The sequence below is a fragment of the Odocoileus virginianus genome, chromosome 2 (assembly GCF_023699985.2).
Source record: "Odocoileus virginianus isolate 20LAN1187 ecotype Illinois chromosome 2, Ovbor_1.2, whole genome shotgun sequence".
Classification (NCBI taxonomy): Eukaryota; Metazoa; Chordata; class Mammalia; order Artiodactyla; family Cervidae; genus Odocoileus; species Odocoileus virginianus.
The window spans coordinates 82,576,356-82,600,379 of NC_069675.1; the positions used below are offsets into that span (position 1 = coordinate 82,576,356).

Below are 24,024 nucleotides of genomic sequence, written 5' to 3' on the forward strand. Positions count from 1 at the left end.
GGAAATCAGAGTGGAAAGATGCAGAGATCTTAACCTGTAATGCTTAAAATATTTCACTTTTGCAAATTTTACAAAACACATGACCATGTAAACTCATTGCTAGGGTCCCTCCCGGGAGGAGGAAATAAACCCTGCAAATGAGGAGTCGTGAGGCTTCACCCCCACAGGGTTTCCACAGAGAACTGAGGGCAAGTCTGTGAAAAACTTAGCAGTCTTGTGCCCTCGTCGTGGGAACTGTTAAAGTAATTCAACAAAATAAATACTTGTTGAATTATGTTCTAGACAGTGTGTGCTTAGCAAGTGTTTTCTTTATAACTGAATACTTGTTCAGGCACAACGAGTGAAAAAAATTAATATGTCGTTTTTAATAAGGTCGTAGAAGCGTTGAAGGCCCAAAGAAACTTTTCCTCCCTGGGGACAAAGAGGGTGACGGGTGGAGGATTAGGGGGGTGGAGGGAAGCAATGGATGAAGGAAGGAAAGGGACTGGTTAGAAGCGAGTGGGAAAAAGACAGAACCGTAAGGAGCCTAGAGAGAGAGACAACACTAAGTACTTCACTCCCATAAAGAACCAGTACGGAAAAGCAGGGCTGTGGGTACGTGAGGGACAAGGGTGGGGGGCGGGGCGGACGGGCTGGTCTGCCCCGCCCCCCAGCTAGTCCCTCCTTCCGCCCATCGCCCCGCCCCCTCTAAAACCCAAACCGGTAACCTCTACCCGGCCGCCTCTCATTGGCTATGCAAATAAGCGAAGTCTGCCGGGACCAATAAGCCGAGGCCACGGCTTGGCGAGCGTCTTCCGGCCCACCCCTGCCACCCCGCCCCTGCCGCCCCCCCCCCCGCGCTTACCTCGCGAGCCGAGGGCGGTACGAGGGGCGGTGGGGGTGCGGCGCGGTGCGGCAGTGAGGCGACGCTGGAGTGTGTGGCGGCGCGGGCGCTCAGCATGGCTCGCCTGGTGCTAGGTAGGCTTGGGCCTCCTCGTCCGGGAGGCCGGGGGTTGAGGTGAGGGGAACAGCTTGAGAGGCCCGCGGCCCGGGGAGCAAGAGGGCGCCTGGCCTTGCCCGGGCCCCGCGCTGGCTAGGAGGGTCGCGGGCCGGGTCCTCGCGGAGGATGCCGCAGAGGCAGCCCCGGGGGCGGTGGGGGAGCTCCGCGAGACGAGACTGTCCTTGACCGGAGCTTCCCCTCCCCCGCGATGGCCCTCCAGCAGATGTGTGGGGCGCGCGGGAAAGTGAGGGGGCCCTTGGCCGGGGGCGACCGCATCCCACCTGGGTGGAGGTGGGAAGTGGAGTGTATGCGCGAGGGAGCCCCGAGGCTGGGCTCGAACCTGGGGCGCTGGGGACAGCCCCGAGCCGGGGGCCGAGTGCCGGACTCCGGGTTCTTGTGAAGGGGCGGGCGGGTGTGAGCGAAGGCCGGGAGCTGCGATCGAGCCCCCTGAGACCGACTATGGCTCGTCCCTGACCGTGGCTGGGTATTGGGATTGGGAGGAGGGGGGCACCTGGAAGGGAGACCTTGTTCTGGGCCTCGAGTGTTCGGGGGAAGTCACGGGCTCCTCATACTGCAGCTTGCCCTCACCACCTGTCTTATGGAATTCCCACTTGTGAAAAACCTGAAATATCAAAACCCAGTCCTGAAATCTATCAGAAGTTTCCTTCAAAGGCAGCAGTACCTTCTTAAAGCGGGTTTCACGATGCAAGAGCGCTTTAGATGTGATTGAACTTTTCAGAACTAAATCGAACCCAGACTAAGGTAAGTGTCTTAGCGACTTCAGTAGTGAGATGGAGGATCCCCTTCCTTCCCTTGGCCCTCTTGGTCCCAGTCAAGGCGCTGTAACAGTGGGTACCTGAGCACGCTCGTCCAGAGAGCAAGGTTTGGGCCCCAGCCTCAGTCCCCCGAATCTACTAGCTGGGTGACTGGGAGCTAGTTACTTAACCACTCTGGGCTTGTACTCCGTAGCGTTGTTCTCGGGATTAAGGAGTTTGTGTGTATATATATATACCTAAAGAGAGAAAGCAAGATAGAAATATTTGCCCTATTCTGTAGGGAGAATAGAGGAGGAGCGAAGAACTTAGTCTCTGTTTAGTTGCCTGCAAGTGAATTCAGGCAGGCTCTGAAAGCGTCTATTTTAAGGTAGTCAGCCTTTTGGGGCGCGCTCTGGGTTTCTAGATGACTTTTTGGGGACCATGTACTCTTGCTAGCAGGTGAGGTACAGAAAGGTTACTCATGTAGATTTATAGCATCCTTAACTATTGTTGAGGAATAATGGGAGGCCACAGATGGCAAAACCATCTGCTCACAAAGCTTCTAGACACTTGGATGTTCCAGTTTCCCATTGGTGCTTGTTATCAGTGAGTGGTATGACCATGTGAATATTAGAAACAGATCATTATGGATCAACATTGACCTACTCTTATCATTTTAAGTGAGCTGAGGGTTTTTGTAGGGGCTAGTTACTGACTGCTGTTACTGCTGTTGGATTTTGTGCACCTTTTAATGCTTTTGGAGTAGCATGTTTGATTTCCTTCTAACCCTACTAGGTCTTACTGCCTCTTAAAGAATTTAGTTCTTGAACCTTTATCAAGACATTTCCATTGATAGCCATTATATGGGGGCGGGTGCTTTTGTGAGATCCAGGCCACTTTATAGAAAGTTAGAAAAGTCCAGCAGCATTACTAGAGGGGAAAAAAGCTGAAATTTATGTTATACTGAGTGTCATTAGGCATGCCCATCTTCGTACCACATTCCTGAGATGAACAATTGAACAAAAATCACTGTTTAATGAGTGAAACAGTCATTAAAACATACTGTAATGACTCCAACCTGCTTGGAACAGCATGAAGAGGAGAGTGCCTTCTTCATTGCTCTTCCCGATTGACAGAAGAGAAAGAAACTGATTCCCCTGCACAGTCTGTAGAACGCCCTTCTGGGGTTTACTCCTGCAGGGTTCAGTCCTTTGGTTAAAATTTGGGGTTGGGTACCTAGTTACTCTTTAGTTATGTGGCCTTAAGCAAGTTACTTTTTCTTTTTTCTTGTTTTTAAACATCTATTTATTTATTTGGCTCTGCTAGGTCTTAACTGCGGCATGTGGGAACTAGTTCCCCAACCAAGAATCAAACCCAGGACTCCTGAACTGAGAGCATGGAGTCTGCCACTGGGCCACCAGGGAAATCCCTCAAGTTACCTTTCCTGTGTTTCCATTTCCTGGGCTGAAAATAGGCATGATGATACATACCGTGTAGAGTAAATGAGTTAGCGGTTCGAAGTGTTTTATAAGTGTTATACTTAGTTGAGATGTCAATTTTTGGAGGCTAGTTGAACAGGTACATATATAAAAATGGTAGCCATCCCCCATCCCCCTTGTAAGATTTTTTTCTTAAGGAAATAATCAAATTTATTTGAGAATAAATAGAATTTTTAGCATTGGCCTCTTAATAGAAAAAAAAATATGGACACCATCAAATTATGTCAGTAGTGAATTAGGAACATGATACAGCCATTAAAAATTGTTACATGGGGGCTACTTATGTAGAAAATGTAACTTATTTCGAGTGAAAAAACTTACAAAAGGGAATGTATAATAAGAGGACATTTATATAAAATTTTAAACCTCTGTATGATGTATAAAGATGTCAGTTACAATATCTACCAAAATATTAATAATTCATTCTAGCAGGACTGTTGATAGTTTTTTTTCTTTTTCTTACTTTTGAAAATTTTGCAAGGAGCTCAATGTATTGAATAAATAACAATTCATACAGTTTTTTTTCTTTAAAGAAGATAAATATATTTTAAAAATCCATAGAATATTTTCTAAGACCAGTTTTATTCGCAAGCTTACTGACAATTAGTATGGTCTCTACTTAGGTTCTTGATTTACTTGCTTTAGTGAATGTGTCCAACTCTAATCTTTTCTGCAGCAAAGATTATTAAGCAGCACCACCCAGTAGAAATACAATGCTTAATTTATGTGGTAACTTAAAATTTTCTGGTAGCCACATTTAAAAGACAAAAAGAAGTAGGTGAGATTAATTTTAATATATATTTATTTATCCAGTATATCTAAATTATCTCGAGGAAATCAGTATCAGAAATACTAACGAGATAATTTGCTCTTTTCCTCTATCAAGTCTTTGTAATTCAGTATGCTTTTTACACCTCCAGCATGCCTCCCTTTCGGGTAGCCCCGTGTGGCTAGTGGCTGCTGTGTTGGCCTGCAGTTATAAAGGGAGCTTGTCTTTGGTTGGCTTCATCTCCGTCCACACTCATGGTTCCCCACCTCTTGAAATGGAAGGAGTTCATCCTGTGGCAAGATACCCCTCTCTCTGACTTTACTCCCCTCCCTGTAATTCAGGCATTTTGTTCCATTATTCCCTGTAGTAGCCTCTGCTGCTCCACATATTTCTTCCCTTCATGCTCAAATCATTCCCATCCTTGAAACCTTCCTTGTATCCCACACTGACTTGGTGTCTCCTGCTCTTTATAAGAAACCTATTTAAAGAGATACTGTATTATTTTCACCAGCTTGTTCCCTCCTGCTGTTTCCAACCTTGTGCAGCCTGACTGCTGCTTACTTTCACTTCTCTACCACGACCGCCCGGGGCCCCAGGGACCTCTCAATATATATCCAGTAGGCAGTTTTCAGTCTTGGCTGCTTGACCTCCTGGTAGCCTTTGTTACTGTAGTTCATTTCATCTTGCCCTCGGTTTATGTGAAACCACTCTCCTGATAATTCTCCATCCCCTGTTCACATTGCAGCCAGAAGACTCTAGAAAGCAAGTCTGATCATACCCATTGCATGATAACCTTTAGTGGCATCACATCACTGTTAGAGTTCACAGTGAAGTTCCTACATTGTGGTAGAGTTCACGGTGAAGTTCTCACCATGCTAGTCATATATGTAATTCAGATGCAGTGTTCTCAAACAGTGTAATTGTTATTCATGCCCATGGCGTACTGAACCTTTTTATCTTGAGTACTGAAAAGACAACATGGTTTAATTGATAGAGCTTGGAAATAGGAGTCAGAGATGCTCCACCAGTTTTAGGTGTGACTGTAGATGGGCCATTTGATCTCTATCTGCCCTTATTTCCAAAATTAGGATGATTCCCACGTTCTAGTTAGTAGTGCTGTGAAAAATCAAGTGGATCCAATGTATTTGAAAGTGATTTGAAAGTTCAGAATGCCTTAGCAGGTGTAAGGTGGAGGATTGAGCAATAGAACAATTGACATCAGTATACACTCCTTCTCGAAGAAGTTTACCATTGGGTTATTTAAAAAGTTCCACATGAAATCTAAATCCTGTCTACAAAGTAAGCATATGAAATTGTGACGTAGGTGGCATATGAGTAGCCAGATAAAGAAATTTGGTCCGCAAGGTGGCTAAACTGTTAATAATGCAGTAGACTGTCTGCCCTCCCTTAGTCAGTTGTTCACGTGAACATTCAGAGCTCACCCAGCAGCGCTTTGAGTGCCTGATGATGTGCCATGGATAATGTTAGTAGCAAGAAAGATACTTAAAAAATCATTGTCCTTAAGAGAGTCACAGTCTAGTCAAAGAGTCAAATAATTATTTTTCCCATCAGAAAGCTTTAATAAAGATAGCATGCTAATAATGCATCTGAATAATGCAAGAGATAGTGGAAGGATTATCCAGGGTTTCAGAGTTGAATGGAACGTCCCAGTTTTTCAGCACCCTTGCCCAGAAGGTGGCAGTAATAATCCTGCCTCATAGAGTGTGGTGGTACAGAATGAAGGTGTTAGCATAGGGAAAGCACTAAGAATAGTATTTAAATCTGTTCCCAACACAGCTCAAGAGATGAGGGTGTGGGCCGTCTGCTCCCTTCTTGTTCAGCACTGTCCCAGAGAGAGTAAAATCCCAGGGGCTCCAACAGTAGCCAGGCTGAAAGTGGGGGAGTGGAGGGAGGGGGCTAGGAGAGAGCTGACCCAGGCTCTGCTCTGTGAACGGCCTTGGTCAGTTGAAAAGGACTTTTCCAGTCAGAGCGTGAATCCTGCTGTTGATGGTATGTTTCTTGTCATTCCAGGTCTGATGAGCTGTACCCTGTTTATAACAGTTAATGGTCTGTATTCGTCTAGTGATGATGTAATTGAATTAACCCCCTCAAACTTCAACCGAGAAGTTATTCAGAGTGACAGTTTGTGGCTTGTAGAATTCTATGCTCCATGGTAAGTAATTATAAAATAGTTGTCGGTTATTTATGGTACTTTATAAAATTAGGGAAAATACTATACTATGTATAATAAAAATGTGATTTTATTTAGCCATCTTGTTTACCTAATTTACTGATTGTTTAAAAGAGGTAGAGGACACATCCAGGTAATGCTAATGAAAAGAAATCTAATCTCATAATGGTAAAAAGTAACAGGCATAAGAGGGAAAGGGTTGATTGACTATTAAAGGGTGCAGAGTTTGAGTCAGTTACAAAAAAAAATGCTGGAAGTAGCTAATAGTTACAGGAAAGAAGGAATTTTGGGAAGACACACTTCTGGGGGGAGAAAAGAAACCTCCTGCAGTGAAGATGTAGTTCCCTTTGAAATGAATAGTGCACGGCTTCACACAGTTGACCCTTGAGCAACACAGGTTACAACTGCGCAAGTCAGTTAATTCACTGTTAATTCAGTTAATTCACAATTCACTGTGGTTGAATCTGTGGATACAGGGGGCTGACTATAAAGTTATATGTGGATTTTTGACTGCGGCAAGTGGGTCAGCAGCATCTGTAACTCAATATTCAAGGGTCATCTACACAGTATTGCACTGATCGTTTATATTGTTAAAATACTTAATGAAAACAAAACCAAAGCCCCAACAAATAGAAACGTAGAAAGAGATCAATGCAATCAGTGCCGAATAGGCATGAGACTGTCACTGCTGCAAACTGCAGGTGCCAAGTGTCTGAGAGGAGATGGAGCACCACCAGCAGTATCTGCAGGTGAGCTGTGTGCTGACTTGAGGTCCAGAGTGGTCCTCTGAGAGGCAGGGCGGGTAGTGAGTGGAACTCTTACAGACTGTCCTTGAGCAGGCACTTTTTAGGGAATGCCTGATGAAAGGTTTTCCTTTATTGCTTTTCAGTGTTTTCTTTGGAAAAAGAAAACAGTTTTAGAAACGGAGTACCAGTTCAGTGTAGTAAATCATGGTAAAATCCTTTACTTTAAAAGTTTGTTACCACATTATGAAAATACTGTTCATCTTAATGCCTTTTTTTTCAATTCCTTTTGTTTTTTTCTTTGTTATCCAAATAAGAATTCTTTATAGGTTCGTTCATTCATTTTAATAAAGGTACAAATGGCAGTTGTACAGGCTTAATATTGTTGAATGCCTTTGTATGCAGCTTTTACAAGTTTGATATTTTTTGTCATTTATGGCATTAGTAATTTACCTTGTTTTGGGGGAGCTGCAGTATATGAAAATATACCTCATTTCAAAACAAAACCAGTCAGCATGCTTGAGAAGATTCTGGATCAAGTAGTTAATTATTATTGTTAACTGGCAAAATTGTGCTTCATAGTGTCCTGGATGAGAGAATGTCTCATTAGAGAGTGTGCTTTTAACCTCTCGGTGTGTTTGAACTTTGGCAGCTTGGCGAAGACTATGAGTTCCTCCTTAGAATAAAGGTTTTACATGCATAGAATAAAAGCTATGGGATCACAAAGGAAACCTGAAATAATGGAAAAAGATTATTAAACTATTAAACTATCAAAGTAAATCTTGATATGGTTTTGTAGTCCTCATTTACAGGGACTATAAATACCAAGGTCCAGCAGCAGATTTTAACAGCTAGCTACCATAATTCTGAAATAGTGATAAACGTAAATGATGTTGAAAGATACTTGCACCAGCTATAGTGCTGGAGAGAAAATAGCTGTGATTTTTATTTTTGACAGAGTCACAAGTACTAACCCACTATGATATGTTATTACTGTTTATAATTGAAAGAAATCCTAAATTAATTATAGGTTAATGAAAATAGAGGATTTTCCCCCCATCAAAGCTTACAGAGCCCTTAAGTTTTTGTCCACTAGCCCTTTGGGGGTCCGTGGACCCCAGTGAAAAACCCCTGAGTTATAGGTGTGCTGCTATATTTATATTTGAGGCATTTTGATCTGTCTTTACATTGCTTAACATTGAAATTACAGGGTGTATGTACTCTGACAATCTCTGATTTAAGTTCTTCCTTCATTAGAATAAATTGAAATTAAAGAGGCACAAAGTCCTATAAAATTTTGACCCCTAGATTTCAAAGTAGCTTACCTGAATAGCAAAATATACCATGGGTAGAATCAGCATTTCAGGGCACTTTGCTGAAAGATCTTGACTTCTAAACTATTGGATTATGCTTAGGCCCCCATGGAAGGTGATGTTACATACTGACTAAGAGCGTGGGATCTGGAGTCAGGAAGACCTGTTGGGCAGCTCCGTCCCTGGGTGACGCTGGAAGGGTTTCTTACCTTCTCAGGCTCTGTTTCATCATCTGTAGAATGAAAATGACCACAAAGCCTGCCTGCAGGCTGGCTGTGCTGATGAAATGAAATCCTGTGTGAAGAATGCGCTTCATGGTGCTGGCACGTGGCATTGGCTCATTAGGTGCTTAGAGACCTAATTAGAAGAAAATTGACTTCGTTTAAAAAAGGAAAAAGTCACCTGTAGTTAAACTAGCTATGCTGTCTTCATACATGGGTATTATTATACAGTGATGAAAATAATGCAGCTGCCTATAACCTGGATGACTGATACATACATAGTAGGTTTCTGTATATATAATTTTTTTAAAGCACTTGTCTGTGTGCTACATTTCACAGTAATTTTTTTCCAAGGACTAATACCTAAAAGATGAAGAATAGTTTCCCTTGTATTGTGTGTCTCTGTCTCACTCCCCTAGTTCTTTTATCACCACCTTGTGGTGTCAGAGCTTTTCACTCCTTAGCCTTACTTGAGATTCCATGTGCATTTTAACTCCACAAGCTGCCATGGGAGCTACAGAACATTAAGACGCAGGCCCCACAGATCCAGGCTCTAAAACAGTCATCTCATCTATAAAATGAAAGTTCTGGACTATATCGGGGCTATCAAACCTTAACAGATTGAAGAATCACTAGTGGGACTTATTAAAGACAGGTTCCTGAACCCCTTCTCTAGGAACTGATTGCTTGGGGGCCTCGGAATCTGCATTTTGCTTAGCATGGAACTCAGACCACACTTGAGGCACACTCAGCAAGGTAAACACTGATGTTCCCCCTCAGGGATGGAGATACAAATGATAGTATTTGTTTAAACTGTTTAAATACAATTTAACTCAGCAGTAATTTGGAAGGTTTTTATTATGATTAAAAAAAAAAAGGATTGTAGTGAAATCACAACAGTGAGCTCCTGGTCGCTGATCATGTCTTTTTTTAGTGCTGTTCTCCCAGCATGCCCCTACCCCCAGTCCATGGCGCTCCCATTGGGGAGTGTTCCTCGAAATGGAATCAAAGACTGACTGTTTCCTTGTGTTTTCATCCCCTGCAAGGTGTGGCCACTGCCAGAGGTTAACACCAGAATGGAAGAAAGCAGCAACTGCCTTGAAAGTGAGTTTCTGGGATGTTCACGTTCACCTGTGTATGTTGAAATAAGTTTAAGCAAATGGGCTTAATGTACAATAGGCGGTCAGTTTGCATGTTGAAGCCCAGTACTCTTGTTCTGCTTCCAAGATTATGTAGGGAACAAGGGGATACAGTACATTCTAATTTTTGTCTTGTCTGTTTTTGTTAATTCTATTTCCCAGTGAAGTGGCATAATTGTACTTAGTCGGGCTATTTCTGGGAGCTGCTGAGTTTCCTCACAGGCTGACTTGCCTCTTGTCCAGCCCTTAGTTTAGGATTGATTTCCCAGGCTACAGCTGTCATCAATTCTGTTGGCAAATGGAACCCTGCCCTTTATTATCTTGTCTCTGAGTTTGCATCATCAGATGATGGGTTCTTGTGGAATCTGCTCTGGTTGAAAGAAAAACAGGTATTCCTTCTTTGTTTCCACAGGATGTTGTCAAAGTTGGTGCAGTTGACGCAGACAAACATCAGTCCCTGGGGGGTCAGTATGGTGTTCAGGGATTTCCTACCATTAAGATTTTTGGATCCAACAAAAACAAACCAGAAGATTATCAGGGTAAGAACTTTTCCTAATTACTTCATGCCCTTGGTTGGAATTCTAATGTGAGTGGGTAGGACCAGATAGAGAACCTGGGATTCTGGAACCTGTTGGCCCTGCTGCCTGCAAGTTTCTCAACCTGCCTTGTGCCTGAATTTCCTGATCTGTGATTCCTACATCTTCTGAGTTGTTCAGAGATTAAACATGTCAAACAGGTGAAAGATTTTTTTTATTATTATTGTTTATGCTAGCTTAGACCACATGGCCTTAGCAATGATAGAGTAGTGATGTTTTGTGCTTTCCTTTTTCTCATTAGCTTTTTAAAAAAAAAAACACAGTTATTCAATATTTTACCTGGAGAAGGAAATGACAACCCACCCCAGGATTCTTGCCTGGGGAATCCTGTGGACAGAGGAACCTCATGGACTACAGTCCACCGGGTCCCAAAGAGTAAATACAAAAGCAACTAAATAACAAGATACTTTTATAAGATACTTTACTCGTTACTATTTAATAAGTTTCTATAATTATATAGTATTTTTAAAGATCTGCAAGTGTTTTCTTGCTCCAATTGCTCATCCCTTCACTGTTAGGAGTTCGAGCATAAGAGTGGTAAAAGAAAGTCCTGTAACTGGAAAGTCAGTTTGAACTGTTGATATTACCGTGGAGTGTTTTGCCCATGAATCTTTAAGTCTTGTAAACATATATAGTATTTGAATTATTAAAGCTATCATTTAGTCTTTTAAACTGGTAATAATGAAGAAGTCCTGCATGTTCTCCTTTTTATAGATGAGGGAGTTGTATCTGCTGTGAGTTACTGAAGCAGCTGGAGAGGACTCTGGCTCCAGACTCTCAAGACTAAATGTTACTTTAGTCAGCTGTTCTTTTATAGAGTTGCCTGTTATTTAAGATGTCACGAAATAGGTATCATATTGAAGATAGTTCTAAAGTTCCATAAAACAAAGTTTCATTTTTCTTAGTAAACACCTGCTTTTCTGCTTTGGAATATAATTTTTTAATTTTGCTAATTTGTGAAAATTGAATGTTTAGAGCAGGGGTTAGCATTTGGTCTGCTGCTTATTTTTGTAAATAAGTTTTCAGAACACTGCATGCTTTTTCACTGGTGTTGTCTATGGCTACTTCCACAGTAAAGACAACAGAGTCAAGTGGTTACCACAAGCAGTGTGGCCTGCAAAGCCAAAAATAATGACTGTTGGATCTTCTGCAGGAAGAATTTGCTCGCCTTTGGTCTAGAATGAGAAAACCCTCTCTTTTTCCCTAGTGTGTTTCCTGATTTGGTGCACTTCCAGGTAGAGATTGTTGGGAGGGGCACTGACTCAGAAAGCAGGGTGTCTGCAGTAGATGAGGAGCAGAAGGCTGTTTTTGTGTTGCGGTCTGCCTGCCTACCTGTCCTAGAAAGTGACATGCTTGGTCACTACATCTCAGCCAGGATGTAGCAGACGATGGTCTGAGCACACTCTTGAGTACTGCTGTGCTGCCTTTTCTTTCTAATGTCAGGTCTGAAGTGTTCTCGGAAGCTTTTATCTCTTCCTGGGCAGTTTGATTAGAAAACTCTAATAAAGAAGAAAGAAAAAACTTTCTGAAGAGATTTTATTAGTTTTGCCTTTGAACTCATAATCTCAAGGCATATATTGTCCATTTTCTTCTGAGTAAATCAGGAGTCTCCTGACTTGTTCTTGAGCACATAGCCCTTGGTAAACTTCCCAAGGCTATTGTCACTGTCTTAAATACAGGGCTTGAAATTAAGAGCAAGTTCAACTACAGAACCTCAAAGCCCAGAATAACTGTGTTTAAACAAGGTAGAAGGAAGTGGGTTGCTTTCTAGTTTCTTAGCTTCAGATGCCTCATATCCTCCTTTGTCCAGTCTTTTCTGTCCATTAATCTCATTTAAATAGTTTTTTCCATTCCCCTCATTTGGTACTTTGTGTTTAGAAATTTATCCTACTCTGTTAACTAGATAACCTTTTTCATCTGTGTACATGTTACACATTCAGTAGACATTGTGGTGAACTGTTCTCAATAGTAGATGGTATTTATGGGTGAACAGAATGTCCTTGTTAACACTAATAACCTAAAACTGAAGAAAAGGAATTAGTTTTCCCAGTGTAAAGTTTAAGCAGGAAATACTTCCTAGAAGAAACTGGTCCTGTCTTAAAGACACTCGAGTTGTTAGGTCTGTTTGAACACCGGATGAAGCTGACAGACAGGTCTGTTGCAGTCTTTAGCTAGCATCAAATAGAGACACCCAGGCTGCCCACTGCTGCTCACCTGATGGCTGTGTCTCCCTGCAGGTGGCAGAACTGGCGAGGCCATCGTGGACGCTGCCCTCAGTGCTCTGCGCCAGCTTGTGAAAGACCGCCTTGGCGGCCGGGGCAGTGGCTCCAGTTCTGGAAAACAAGTAAGGCTCTGTATAATGTCAGTTTTTAACGTGTGTCATGATTTTGAAGCCTGATTGTAAACTCGGCATGAAAGTGAAAGTCGCTCAGTCATGTCCAACTCTTTGTGAGCCCATGCACTAGTCCATGGAATTCCCCAGGCCAGAATACTGGAGTGGGTAGCTGTTCCCTTCTCCAGGGGATCTTCCCAACCCAAGGATCGAACCCAGGTCTCCCACATTGCAGGCAGATTCTTTACCAGCTGAGCCACCAGGGAAACTCTGCAAAGAAGATAATTATTTTTAAAAGTGTTTTAAATTGGTGGACTTTGAGTTTTAAAAAAAATAATAAGAGGAGGTTGAGTCAAATGACTACAGAGGGAGTCAGAGCTGCTCGTGTGGCCCCCTGAGGTCTCTGCTCCTAGCCAGTCAATCCTGGGGCATCCGCCACAGCTGAGCTGCAGGCCAAGAACCAGGCCCCAAAATGGCTTCCTTGGACCCGGGCCTAAGTAGAAGAGTTTGGGAGACAGCAAGAGAGAGAGAGCTTCAGGCCCCGGAAGCTGAACTCTGGCCTCCATGATGTTTGTAGTTCCAAAGTAGTGAGAGTGATATATGCTCTTGTCCAGGTCAACTTAGGGCAAACACGGATGAAATATGGATGGCCTCTTGGCCTGTGTCTGTGGTAGTCAGGCTGAAATCCCTGGACGTTTTTATTCATACGTAATTGGATAGAGAGCCCAGGTGGTGCTCGTGGTAAAGAATCCTGCCAGTGCAGGAGCCACAAGAGATGTTGGTTCAATCCCTAAGTCAGGAAGATATCCTGGAGTGGGAAATGGCAACCCACTCCAGTATTCTTGCCTGGAAAAATCCCATGGGCAGAGAAGCAAGCCTGCTGGGCTACAGTCCATGGGGCCAGAAAGAGTCAGACACAACTGAGCATGTGTGCATATACACACACAGTTGGATAGGGAAGAAGATTCCTGTTCTATAGATGGATATATTAGATCTCCTTGTATGAAATGTGGATTTTAACCATGATGTACTTAGGTTTTTGTGAAAAGGCATTGAATTCCTGATACATGCAGGCACACCTCATTGTATTGCGCTTCTCAAATCTTTGTATTTTTTACAAAGTGAAGATTTGTGGCAACCCTGCATCAAGTAAGTCTGTTGGTGCCATTTTTTCAATAGTGTTTGCTCACCCTGTCACATTTTGGTAATTCTTGCAGTATTTCAAAAGTTTTTTGTTTTAATTATGGTGATCTATGATCTGTGATCTTTGATACTGCTATTACAAAGAAATTATGACTCGCCAGAGACTCAAATGAGGGTTAGCATTTTTTAGCACTAACATTTTTGAATTAAGTTATTTATTGTCTTTTAGACATAGTGCTGTTGCACACTGAATAGACCACAGTACAAAAATTATAGGCTACAATATAGTGTGAACGTAACTTTTATGTGCACCAGGAAGCCCAAGAAATTCATGAGTTGCTTTATTGCGATGCTTGCTTTACTGCAGTTTGGAACCAAACCAGCAGTATCTCCAAGGTCTGCCTGCGCACACAATAAAACGGCCCTTCACTCCTAGGAGACCAGTAAGAGTAGCTTCTTTATACAGACTTAGCTTATCAGAGATTTCGTGCCTTTTATCTAAATTTAAGACGTTTAATGAGCACAGGTTGCCTTTCCAACACTGATGGCTTTTGGCCCAGGCAACAGAAAGCATTATATAAATTCTGACTGCTTTGCAGGTTTAGTATTAAAGAAAATGCTTTGAAAAGATAAAAGGGTTAACAGTTGTTTTTCGCTTTCTCAAGTAGTAGGGACTTTATCTGAACTGTAGGTATCTAGGATGAACCAGCATGGTTCTGAATAAGAAGTATTACTAAAGTGGTTCTGTGAGCCACACTGGAGTTTCTCTTAATGAAGGTAGCAAAAGTAGAGTTCAGATTTATGTTACATGTGATACTGACTGTACTGGTAATTCTTTGAAAGTAAATACTGTTTTTCAAGTAAAAAGAATAATAATACTAAGGAATGTTCCCTATCTGAGTAAAATAGTTTTCACTTGAAAGAATTTAAAACTTTGTTAAGATGTAGAATTGATTATTGCTATATGTATATTTAGAATGGTGATAGTGTTCTTTTTGGCCAAGTTGTAACCTAAGGTTTAATGTCACAAATGACAGGGCAGAGGTGACAGTTCAAGTAAGAAGGACGTGATTGAGCTGACGGACGACAGCTTTGACAAGAATGTCCTTGACAGTGAAGATGTTTGGATGGTTGAGTTTTATGCTCCCTGGTGTGGACACTGCAAAAAGTAAGTGCTTTGTACCAGGTACTTTTTAAAGTCACAGTGCGTTTTGTCTGTTCACCTGGCTCACTTCTGAAGAGCTGAATCAGGTCATAGGTGATCCCCAATATGTTCTCCCCCAAAGTTCTGGCTCTAAGTGAATGTGAAACCTCAGCCATTTGTGCGGAGTGTTTCTTCTGTCATGTTTTCAGAGATGAGCAGGGAGCTGGCATCCAGCGTTGGGAGGGGCATGATGGATGAAGGATGGGGAAGTGAATGTGGGAGGGTGGGGCGTCATAGCTTTCATAAAGCTGCACACGGAGTGTTTCCCAAGTGTGATTTTACTGGACTGGATGGAAATGTGTGCAGCAGTTAAAGTATGTGTGCCTAGAGTTGGCATACCCTTTTAAAGTGCAGGGTGTTTTCTGTAGCCTAGAGCCAGAATGGGCCGCGGCCGCTACAGAGATAAAAGAGCAAACGAAAGGCAAAGTGAAACTCGCAGCTGTGGATGCCACCGTGAACCAGGTTCTCGCCAGCCGATACGGGGTGAGTGTGCTTGGGAGGCTGCTTTCAACTGTCACTCCATCGCGTACTCCTGGCCTCCCTAGGTGGTGGGAGGGGAGTTAAGCCGTTTTGTAATGGAGAAATGAACTCATTCACTATCTTAACTAGTAAATATGGGACTTAAGACTGTTGAGGTTTCTTGGTTTTGCTTTCAGCATTGCACTGCCTATGGGCTTAATGTGAGCCCAGGCTTTCGCAGGTTACTCAGTACTTTTGTCCTTTCAGGTGGGGAAAACTTGTCTTATAAATTCCAGCTTTTCATAACTTTCAGTACAAAAGTAATTGCACTGCAAGCAAAAGGTACCTTAGCTTCATTAAAATTGAATATAGCTTTTGAAGTTGGTCCCTTTGTTCTCGAGCACATATGTTACTGTATTGATGTATGTCCAGCGTTTGAATAAGATTTGGCTAAGCCTGGCAGTGAGACTGTTACTATCCCCTGACTGACAAACCTCTGCATGCTGTCCCTTAGACACTGATGCAGGCTAGGGAGTGTTTTTGTTACATTAAATTACCTATAAAGTAGTTTTAGCCATAAAGATCATCTTATTTATTATTAAATATTAATTTGATTTCTACTCTGATATTTTATTTTGGGGGCTTCCCTGGTAGCTCAGTGATAAAGAATTCACCTGCCAGTGCAGGAGATGTGGGTTTGATCCCTGGCTTGGGAAGATCTCCTGGAGGAGGAAATGACAACCTACTCTAGTTTTGCCTGGGAAATCCCACAGAGGAGCCCAGCGAGCTACAGTCCATGGGGGTTGCAAAGAATCAGACATGACTTAGCAACAAACAACAACAAAATTTTAATTTTTAATAGATTAGGGGATTCCCTACAATCAAGATATTTCAGAAAGGCGAGTCTCCTGTGGATTACGATGGGGGACGCACGAGATCCGACATTGTTTCCCGGGCCCTCGATCTGTTTTCTGATAACGCCCCACCTCCTGAGCTGCTTGAGGTAAACCTCTTCATCACCTGTAGTAAGGAGAGCTTTTCCAGTCTGATGAAAGACAACATTGAAGCAATAAAGACATTTTCTGTCTTTGCCAGTTAGCTCTTTCTCTTTTTTAAATTGTTCTCTTTAGAGTGTTTTTGTACTTTCAGATGGGGAAAACTTGTCTTATAAATTGCAGCTTTTCATAACTTTCAGTACGAAAGTAATTGCACTGCAAGCAAAAGGTACCTTAGCTTCATTAAAATTGAATCCAGTCTTTCATTTATCATTCTCAAAATAATAGCTAGCATTTATTGAGCACCTGGCCATGTGTTGAGCACTGTTCCTTTATGTAGATTTTTCTCATTTAATTCTCGTATGAACACTTGGAGGTGGATACCGTTTCTATCTCCATTTTACACATGGTAAGAGGCAAAGAAAGCCTCAAATCCACGAGAATATATAATACATGTTAATGTCTTTCTTACCTGTCTAAACAACTAAATGTCAGAGCAAGGCTGTGCCCAGGCATCCTGATTTCAGAGACCATTTTTGCATACAAATGGCTCACCCCCACCGCAGATAGATGGCTAAGAGATAAAAACGGAATCCTCGTTCATGTTTCTATAGCGCATACAGGAAGTATTATTTGGGAAGAGCCTTATCTAGCTCTTGAATTACTTTGCTCTTCTAAAATAAGCTTGACGATACCCAGTCTCTGTTCAAGCGCACCTGTGGGTTCTGTGTCACATGGCCTTCCAACACCCCTTGTGTTCTGGGCCCCGCAGATTATCAACGAGGACATTGCCAAGAAGACGTGTGAGGAGCATCAGCTCTGTGTCGTGGCCGTGCTGCCCCACATTCTTGACACGGGTATGGCCGATGGGGGCTTGCTCTCCATTACTTCTGTGCTGCCTGCTCTGAGAACACTTAATAGATGGAATTACTTTACCAACTCCTTTCTTTTTACCTGTAAAATCTTTGTCTGTTTAAATCAGGAGCTGCAGGCAGAAATTCTTACTTGGAAGTTCTTCTGAAGTTGGCGGACAAATACAAGAAGAAAATGTGGGGGTGAGTTAACTGTCTCAGGATCATTTGGAAAGGAGAGTGTAGTGCTGTTTGAAAGTGTTTCCCTCAGTGTTTCCTATAGTCTGTGTTCCTCTGCTCACTTTGGTGTGTTTTTTGTTGTTATTGTTGTCAGTTGCTAAGTCGCATCCAACTCTGATCCCATGGACTGCAGTATGCCAGCCTTCCATGTCCTGCCATCTCCCAGAGTTTGCTCAAACTCATGGCCATCGAGTCAGTGATGCCATCCAACCATCTCATCCTCTGTCATCCCCTTCTCCTCCTGCTTTCAGTCTTTCCCACCATCAGGTTCTTTTTAGTGAGTCAGCTCTTCACATTAGGTGGCCAGGGTATTGGAGCTTCAGCTTCAGCATCAGTCCTTCCAGTGAGTATTCAGGGTTGATTTCCTTTAGGATTGGCTGATTTGATCTCCTTGCTGTCCAAGCACCACAGTTTGAAATCATCAGTTCTTTGGCACTCAGCCTTCTTTTAGTCCAGCTCTCACATCTGCATGACTACTGGAAAAAAACATAGCTTTGCTAATATGGACCTTTGTCAGCGAAGTGGTATCTCTTTTTTTTAACATGTTGTCAAGTTTGTCATAGTTTTCCTTCCAAGGAGCAAGCGTCCTTTAATTTCATGCCTGAAGGCACATTTCACAGTGATTTTGGAGCCCAAGAAGATAAAATCTGTCACTGTTTCCACTTTGAAGTGATGGGACCAGATTCCATGATCTTAGTTTTTTGAATATTGAGTTTCAAGGTAGCATTTTCCCTCTTCTCTTTTACCGTCATCAAGAGGCTCTTTGGTTCCTCTTCACTTTCTGCCTATCTTAGAGTGGTATCTTAGATATCTGCCTATCTAATGTTGTTGATACTTCTCCTTGCAGTCTTGATTCCATCTTGGGATTCACCTAGCCAGTATTTCACATGATATATTTTGTATTTAAGTTAAAGAAGCAGGATGACAATATATAGCCTTGACATACTCCTTTCCTAATTTTGAACCAGTCCTTTGTTCCATGTCTTGTCCTCACTGTTGCTTCTTACCTGCATACAAGTTTCTCAGTAGGCAGGTAAGGTGATCTGGTATTCCCATCTCTTTAAGAATTTTCCACAATTTGTTGTGATCCACACAAAGGCTTTAACGTAGTCAATGAAGCAGAAGTAGATTTTTTTCCAGAAGTCCCTTGCTTTTTCTATGATCCAGCAGGTGTTGGCAATTTGATCTCTGGTTCTTCTGCCTTTTCTAAATCCATCTTGACATCTGGAAGTTCTCAGTTCATGTACTGCCGAAATCTGCCTTTGAAGAATTTTGAACATGATGTTGCTGGCACGTGAAATGAGCACAGTTGTATGATGATTTGAACATTCTATATCATTGCCTTTTTTGGGGTTTGGAATGAAAACTGACCTTTTCCAGTCCTGTGGCCACTGCTGAGTTTTCCAAATTTGCTGGCATATTAAGTGCACCACTTTCACAGCATCATCTTTTAGGATTTGAAATAGCTTGGCTGGAATTCCATCATCTCCACTAGCTTTGTTCATAGTGATGCTTCCTAAGGCCCACTTGACTTCAGGATGTCTGGCTCTAGATGAGTGATCACACCCTTGTGGTTATCCAGGTCATTAAGGTTTTGTATAGTTTTTCTATGTATTCTTGCCACATTATCTTCATTCTGTTAGGTCCTTGCTGTTTCTGTCCTTTATTGAGCCCATCCTTATATGAAATGTTCCCTTCATATCTCCAGTTTTCTTCAAGAGAGCTCTAGTCTTTCCCATTCTGTTGTTTTCCTCTATTTCTTTGCAGTGTTCACTTAAGAAGGCTTTTTATCTCCCCCTTGCTAGTCTCTGGAACTCTGTATTCAGTTGGGTTGTCTTTCCCTTTCTTCCTTGTCTTTTGCTTTGCTTCTTTTCTCAGCTATTTGTAAAGTCTCCTGAGACAATCACTTGGCCTTCTTGGATTTCTTTTTCTTAGGGATGGTCTTGGTCATCGCCTTCTGTACAGTATTATACAGTACCTCCAGCCACAATTCTTCCGGCACTCTGTCTACATCATCTAATCTCGAATCTGTTCATCACCGCCACTGTATAATCATAAGTGATTTGATTTAGATCATAGCTGAATGGCCTGGTGGTTTTCCCTAGTTCAGTTTAAGTCTGAATTTTGTAATAAGGAGCTCATAATCTGAGCCAGTCCCCTCCGGTCTTGTTTTTGCTGACTGTATACAGTTTCTCCATCTTCAGCTGCAAAGAAGATGATCAGTCTGATTTCAGTATTGACTATGTGGTGATGTCCATGTGTAGAGTTGTCTCTTGTGTTGTTGGAATGGGGTGTTTGCCATGACCAGTGTGTTCTCCTGAGAAAACTGTTAGCCTTTGCCCTGCTTCAGTTTGTACTTCAAGGCCAAACTTGCCTGTTACTCCAGATATCTCTTGACTTCCTACTTTTGCATTCCAATCCCCTGTGATGAAAAGGACATCTTTTTTGGGTGTTAGTTCTAGAAGGTTTTATAGGTCTTTGTAGAACTGGTCCACTTCAGCTTCTTTGGCATTAGTGGTTAGGGCATAGACTTGGATTACTGTGATGTTGAAAGATTTGCCTTGGAAATGAACAGACATCATTCTGTTGTTTTTGAGATTGCATCCAAGTACTTCTTTTTGAACTCTTGTTGACTATGAGGGCTACTCCATTTCTTCTAAGGGATCCTTGCCTATAATAGTAGATATAATGGTCATCTGAATTAAATTCACCCATTCCAGTCCATTTTAGTTCACTGATTCTTAAGATGGTCGATGTTCTGTCTTGCCATATCCTGCTTGACCGCATCCAGTTTACCTTGATTCATGGACCTAACACTCCAGGTGCCTATGCAATATTGTTCTTTATAGCATCAGACTTTACGACTTTACTTTCACCACCAGACACATCCACAACTGAGCGTTGTTTCCACTTTGGCCCAGCCTCTTCATTCCTTCTGGAGCTATTTCTCCACTCATCCCTGGCAGCATATTGGACTCCTGCTGACCTGAGGGGCTCATCTTCCTGTGTTTTTTTAATATATAAAAATAATTACCACCTAGGAAGAAACAAATCAATGCAAGTATCTTATTTATACCACAGTACACTTTTTCTTAAACGAATTATGTTCTAATGGTGGTTGGAGTCCTCAGCTAGTAAGCAAAAACCATTAGTAACAGAGCTGAATTCTAGCACAGCCTTGAAGGCTAGATAAAGACAGAAATAGAGGCACGTTTCTTTACCCTCTTCTGAGCACGGGCCGGACATTGGCAAATGTTCAGAACAAAGCTTGTCTCTTGTTTCCACTGTTTAATCTTTCTGCTCTATGTACTCCATCTCCGCTGTGGGTACAGGTCTCACACAGGCCTTGCATTGCTTCTGTTAGTTTAGCGTGTGCATGCAGGAGGCCGTGTGCCCAGGTTCCTTGCTCTTCATCCATGTATGAGTAGAGGGAGCTGACAGTGTGCAGCCTTCTCATTGCAGTGGCTTTCCTGCTGGGGAGCATGAGCCCTAGGGATGTGGGTTTCAGTGGGTGCAGCCTGGAGACTCAGTAGTTGTGACAATGGGCTTAGTTGCTCCACGGCATGTGGTATCTTCCCGTACCAGGATTGAATCTGTGTCCCCTGCATTTGCAGGCAGATTCTTATCTACTGTGCTACCCAGGAAGTCTGGTTGAGCATTTTTTACATGTGTGAATTATGACATAGCTTTAACTTTAAAAAAAAAATGTTGTTACATGCCCGAAGAACATTAATAACCCCAAATGATACTGATAGGATTTCAGGTAACAGAGAAAACTCATCAGGTTTATTGAATAGTATTTTGGGGACTGGGAGGAGAAACAGTCCTGTAGGTAGACCAGTCCACTTAGAGCTAGGGTGTAGGAAACAGGAAAGGAAGCGAGGTTACTTAGGAGCACATCTGGAACATGTTATTTAAAAAATTCATCTTTAGTTTTTGATTTTGTTCTATACCCATCTCATTCCATAAATGATTTGATGTGTAATCTTTTGTTCTTTAATTAATGTCTACTAATCGGGTTCTAATTAATTCAAAAGGGATCTTTACCCTAAAAATCAATCCGCTTTTCTAGATGGCTGTGGACAGAAGCTGGAGCCCAATCTGAGCTAGAGAATGCGCTGGGGATCGGCGGGTTTGGATACCCTGCTATGGCAGCTATTAACGCACGCAAGATGAAATTTGCTCTCCTAAAGGGATCGTTCAGTGAGCAAGGCATTAACGAGTTTCTCAGGTAACTTCTTCCTTCTTTGAGTTGTTTTTGTTTTGTCAAAAAGTTTACTTGGTTCTTTTGTGGTAATAGTTCCAAACTAGATTACTCCAGAGTATGCAATAAGTCGAGTAATTTTCTATTTCACATTTCGGAGAATAAATGTTCATAAATTAGAGCTTTGGAATCATCTTCCTGTGCAATGGAAGTGTTTTACTTAGCAAGTGATCCTACCACTTTTCTCCTCTCAGGCCCCTTTGCCATCCTGTGCACTTGGCATTGAGCCATCCTGGTGTACCAGCCTGCGTGCATCTGGTACACGCAGGGTCTGCCTGCCTGTGCTGAAACCCTCTGTTGTGCCCATACAGCAGTTTAGGGAATGGTGGGAAAGTGACTCCCTGGCCCAGAACATGGAGAGTGGCCGCATTGAGAAACCTGGGGCTCTAAAGTTAGTGTGGAATTTTGTTAATCAAGTATTATTGTTGGTCTAGCCCATGTTCTAGATCTACTTTGATCGTTTTTTACTTACTTGTTTTTTGGCAAGATACGTTTGCGCTGTTTTTCAAATTACTTGTAGTAACTGGCTTTATATGCTGCCAAAACCTTCCTCAGGAATTCCATTATATTGTTATACAGTGACCTTGTTGTCCGTGATGGAAAAGATAGTTCGTGAAGTACTTCTCAGGAGCAAAGAGTTGTTTCTTCACTGGCGCCAACCATCCATTGTTAACACACATCTTCTCATCTTCCCCTCAGGGAGCTGTCTTTTGGGCGTGGATCTACGGCCCCTGTAGGCGGTGGGGCTTTCCCTGCCATCAGCACCAGGGAGCCTTGGGATGGCAAGGATGGTGAGGTGAGTCCTGAGGGCAGCTGAGCCCTGAGCAGGACCCCCGGCTTCGGTCCTGCCTCTGACTTTCCCGACCCATCTTTGCTGCTTGTGACCCAAGACCTCTCCCTCAGACCTGAACCTTGATGTGAGCCTAGCCCTGAAGTGTCGGTTTCTCGGGCCTGTAGGTCCTTCATCCCATCCTCCCTGCCATCAGGTGCAGCACTGGATGTTTGTGACCAAGACAGTCAGAGAAATTCACCGAGCGTGCTTTCCTCCTGGCCCTCAAGTGAACATTTAACCTGGAATTCAGTAACTTTGAGAGAAGTGCAAAATTCAGGCTTTGAAATTAAATATATTCCAGTACATTTCTGCCCATCCTCCTCAAAGGACAGGTTAAATCACTGTTAGCTTTTGCTCTGTATTGATAGGCAGGGTTAAAAGCAGGAGCTGGGGGAGCAGAAGCTGTTGTGCTCAGAGCACCCCTAGAAGTGTACTGCTCTGTGAAGTGAGACCTCAGACTTCAGGGACCCTGTGGTTCTGCATAGACCCTGCAGGGCCTGACCGTGTGCCCTGCCTGTGGCTCTGTGTAGACCCTGCAGGGCCTGACCGTGGTTTTCTGTCCCACAGCTTCCCGTGGAAGACGACATTGACCTGAGTGATGTGGAGCTGGATGACCTGGAGAAGGATGAGTTGTGAGAGGCTCCGCAAAGACTTCAGCTTTCTTTTCTTGGGAGCAGATTTTCCTGCAGTAAAGGAACGTCCTTTCCAGTCCAAGGGACCTACCAGTGGCCTTTTTAACCGAGAAGTAACCCTTGACTGGTCATTTGAAAACACTGCAACAGTGAACTTCTGCATCTCAAGAAAACAATGAAAAATTCTATGAATTGTCGTAGCCAGTGAAATGAGTTGTATCCTGTCAAGTAATATTTTGAAGAAAACTGATGGGCTGTTGAAGCATTTTTCCCTCCCTCTGACTTGCTGCTTGGATGTTCTTGGAGGCTGTTTCTTACATACAAGTTTTTTAATGTGATCATTTTCATTTGAATATTAATAGCTTTTTTTCCATTAAAGAATAAAATAATATTTTGGACAATGCCAATAAACGTATGAAATCAGTGTCCACATGGTAAATTCAGAGTGCGGTATTCAGCCCGTACATTATTATTGTGAAGGGACGACCTTGACGTTTGTCCTCCCTGTAACCTGTGGCTCATGTGACACCGTCTGGATGCCTGCTGTCACACAGGTCTTACCTGTGACCCCCAAGGCCGGGGTCCAGTTGTAAATGTGGAAGGTAAAGCGAGTTTATATAGAAGGATGAGGAAGAGTGTGGATCATCAAGTGGGAACTGTCCTCCATGCCCAATCTTTTGTCTTTGAGCCATCACTAGCAACTACTAGGGAAAAGAGCTGGTTATACACTTAGCCCAAGGTTTTTGATATGTTATTAAACCTTCACAGCGTGTCCCGTTAAGACATGAAATACAGCAGCAGGTTACCAATTGATAGGAAGTCCCCATTCATGTAAGACCTTCAGAAAACTCAACTTTTAAATTACGT

The 24,024-nt window shown here is 42.7% G+C and overlaps 1 protein-coding gene across 1 annotated transcript; it reads left to right on the top strand.

Annotated features, from left to right (window-relative positions):
- The first annotated feature begins 849 nt into the window (after positions 1–849).
- PDIA6 (protein disulfide isomerase family A member 6) lies at positions 850–23,568 on the top strand. The gene is made up of 13 exons (XM_020883189.2): positions 850–957; positions 6,034–6,175; positions 9,517–9,574; positions 10,022–10,148; positions 12,443–12,549; positions 14,718–14,848; positions 15,253–15,367; positions 16,206–16,346; positions 17,111–17,195; positions 17,321–17,393; positions 21,502–21,660; positions 22,393–22,489; positions 23,093–23,568. The coding sequence occupies exons 1-13, from the start codon at positions 939–941 to the stop codon at positions 23,159–23,161; spliced, it is 1,323 nt and encodes a 440-aa protein (XP_020738848.2). The 5' UTR covers positions 850–938; the 3' UTR covers positions 23,162–23,568.
- Positions 23,569–24,024: the final 456 nt, after the last annotated feature.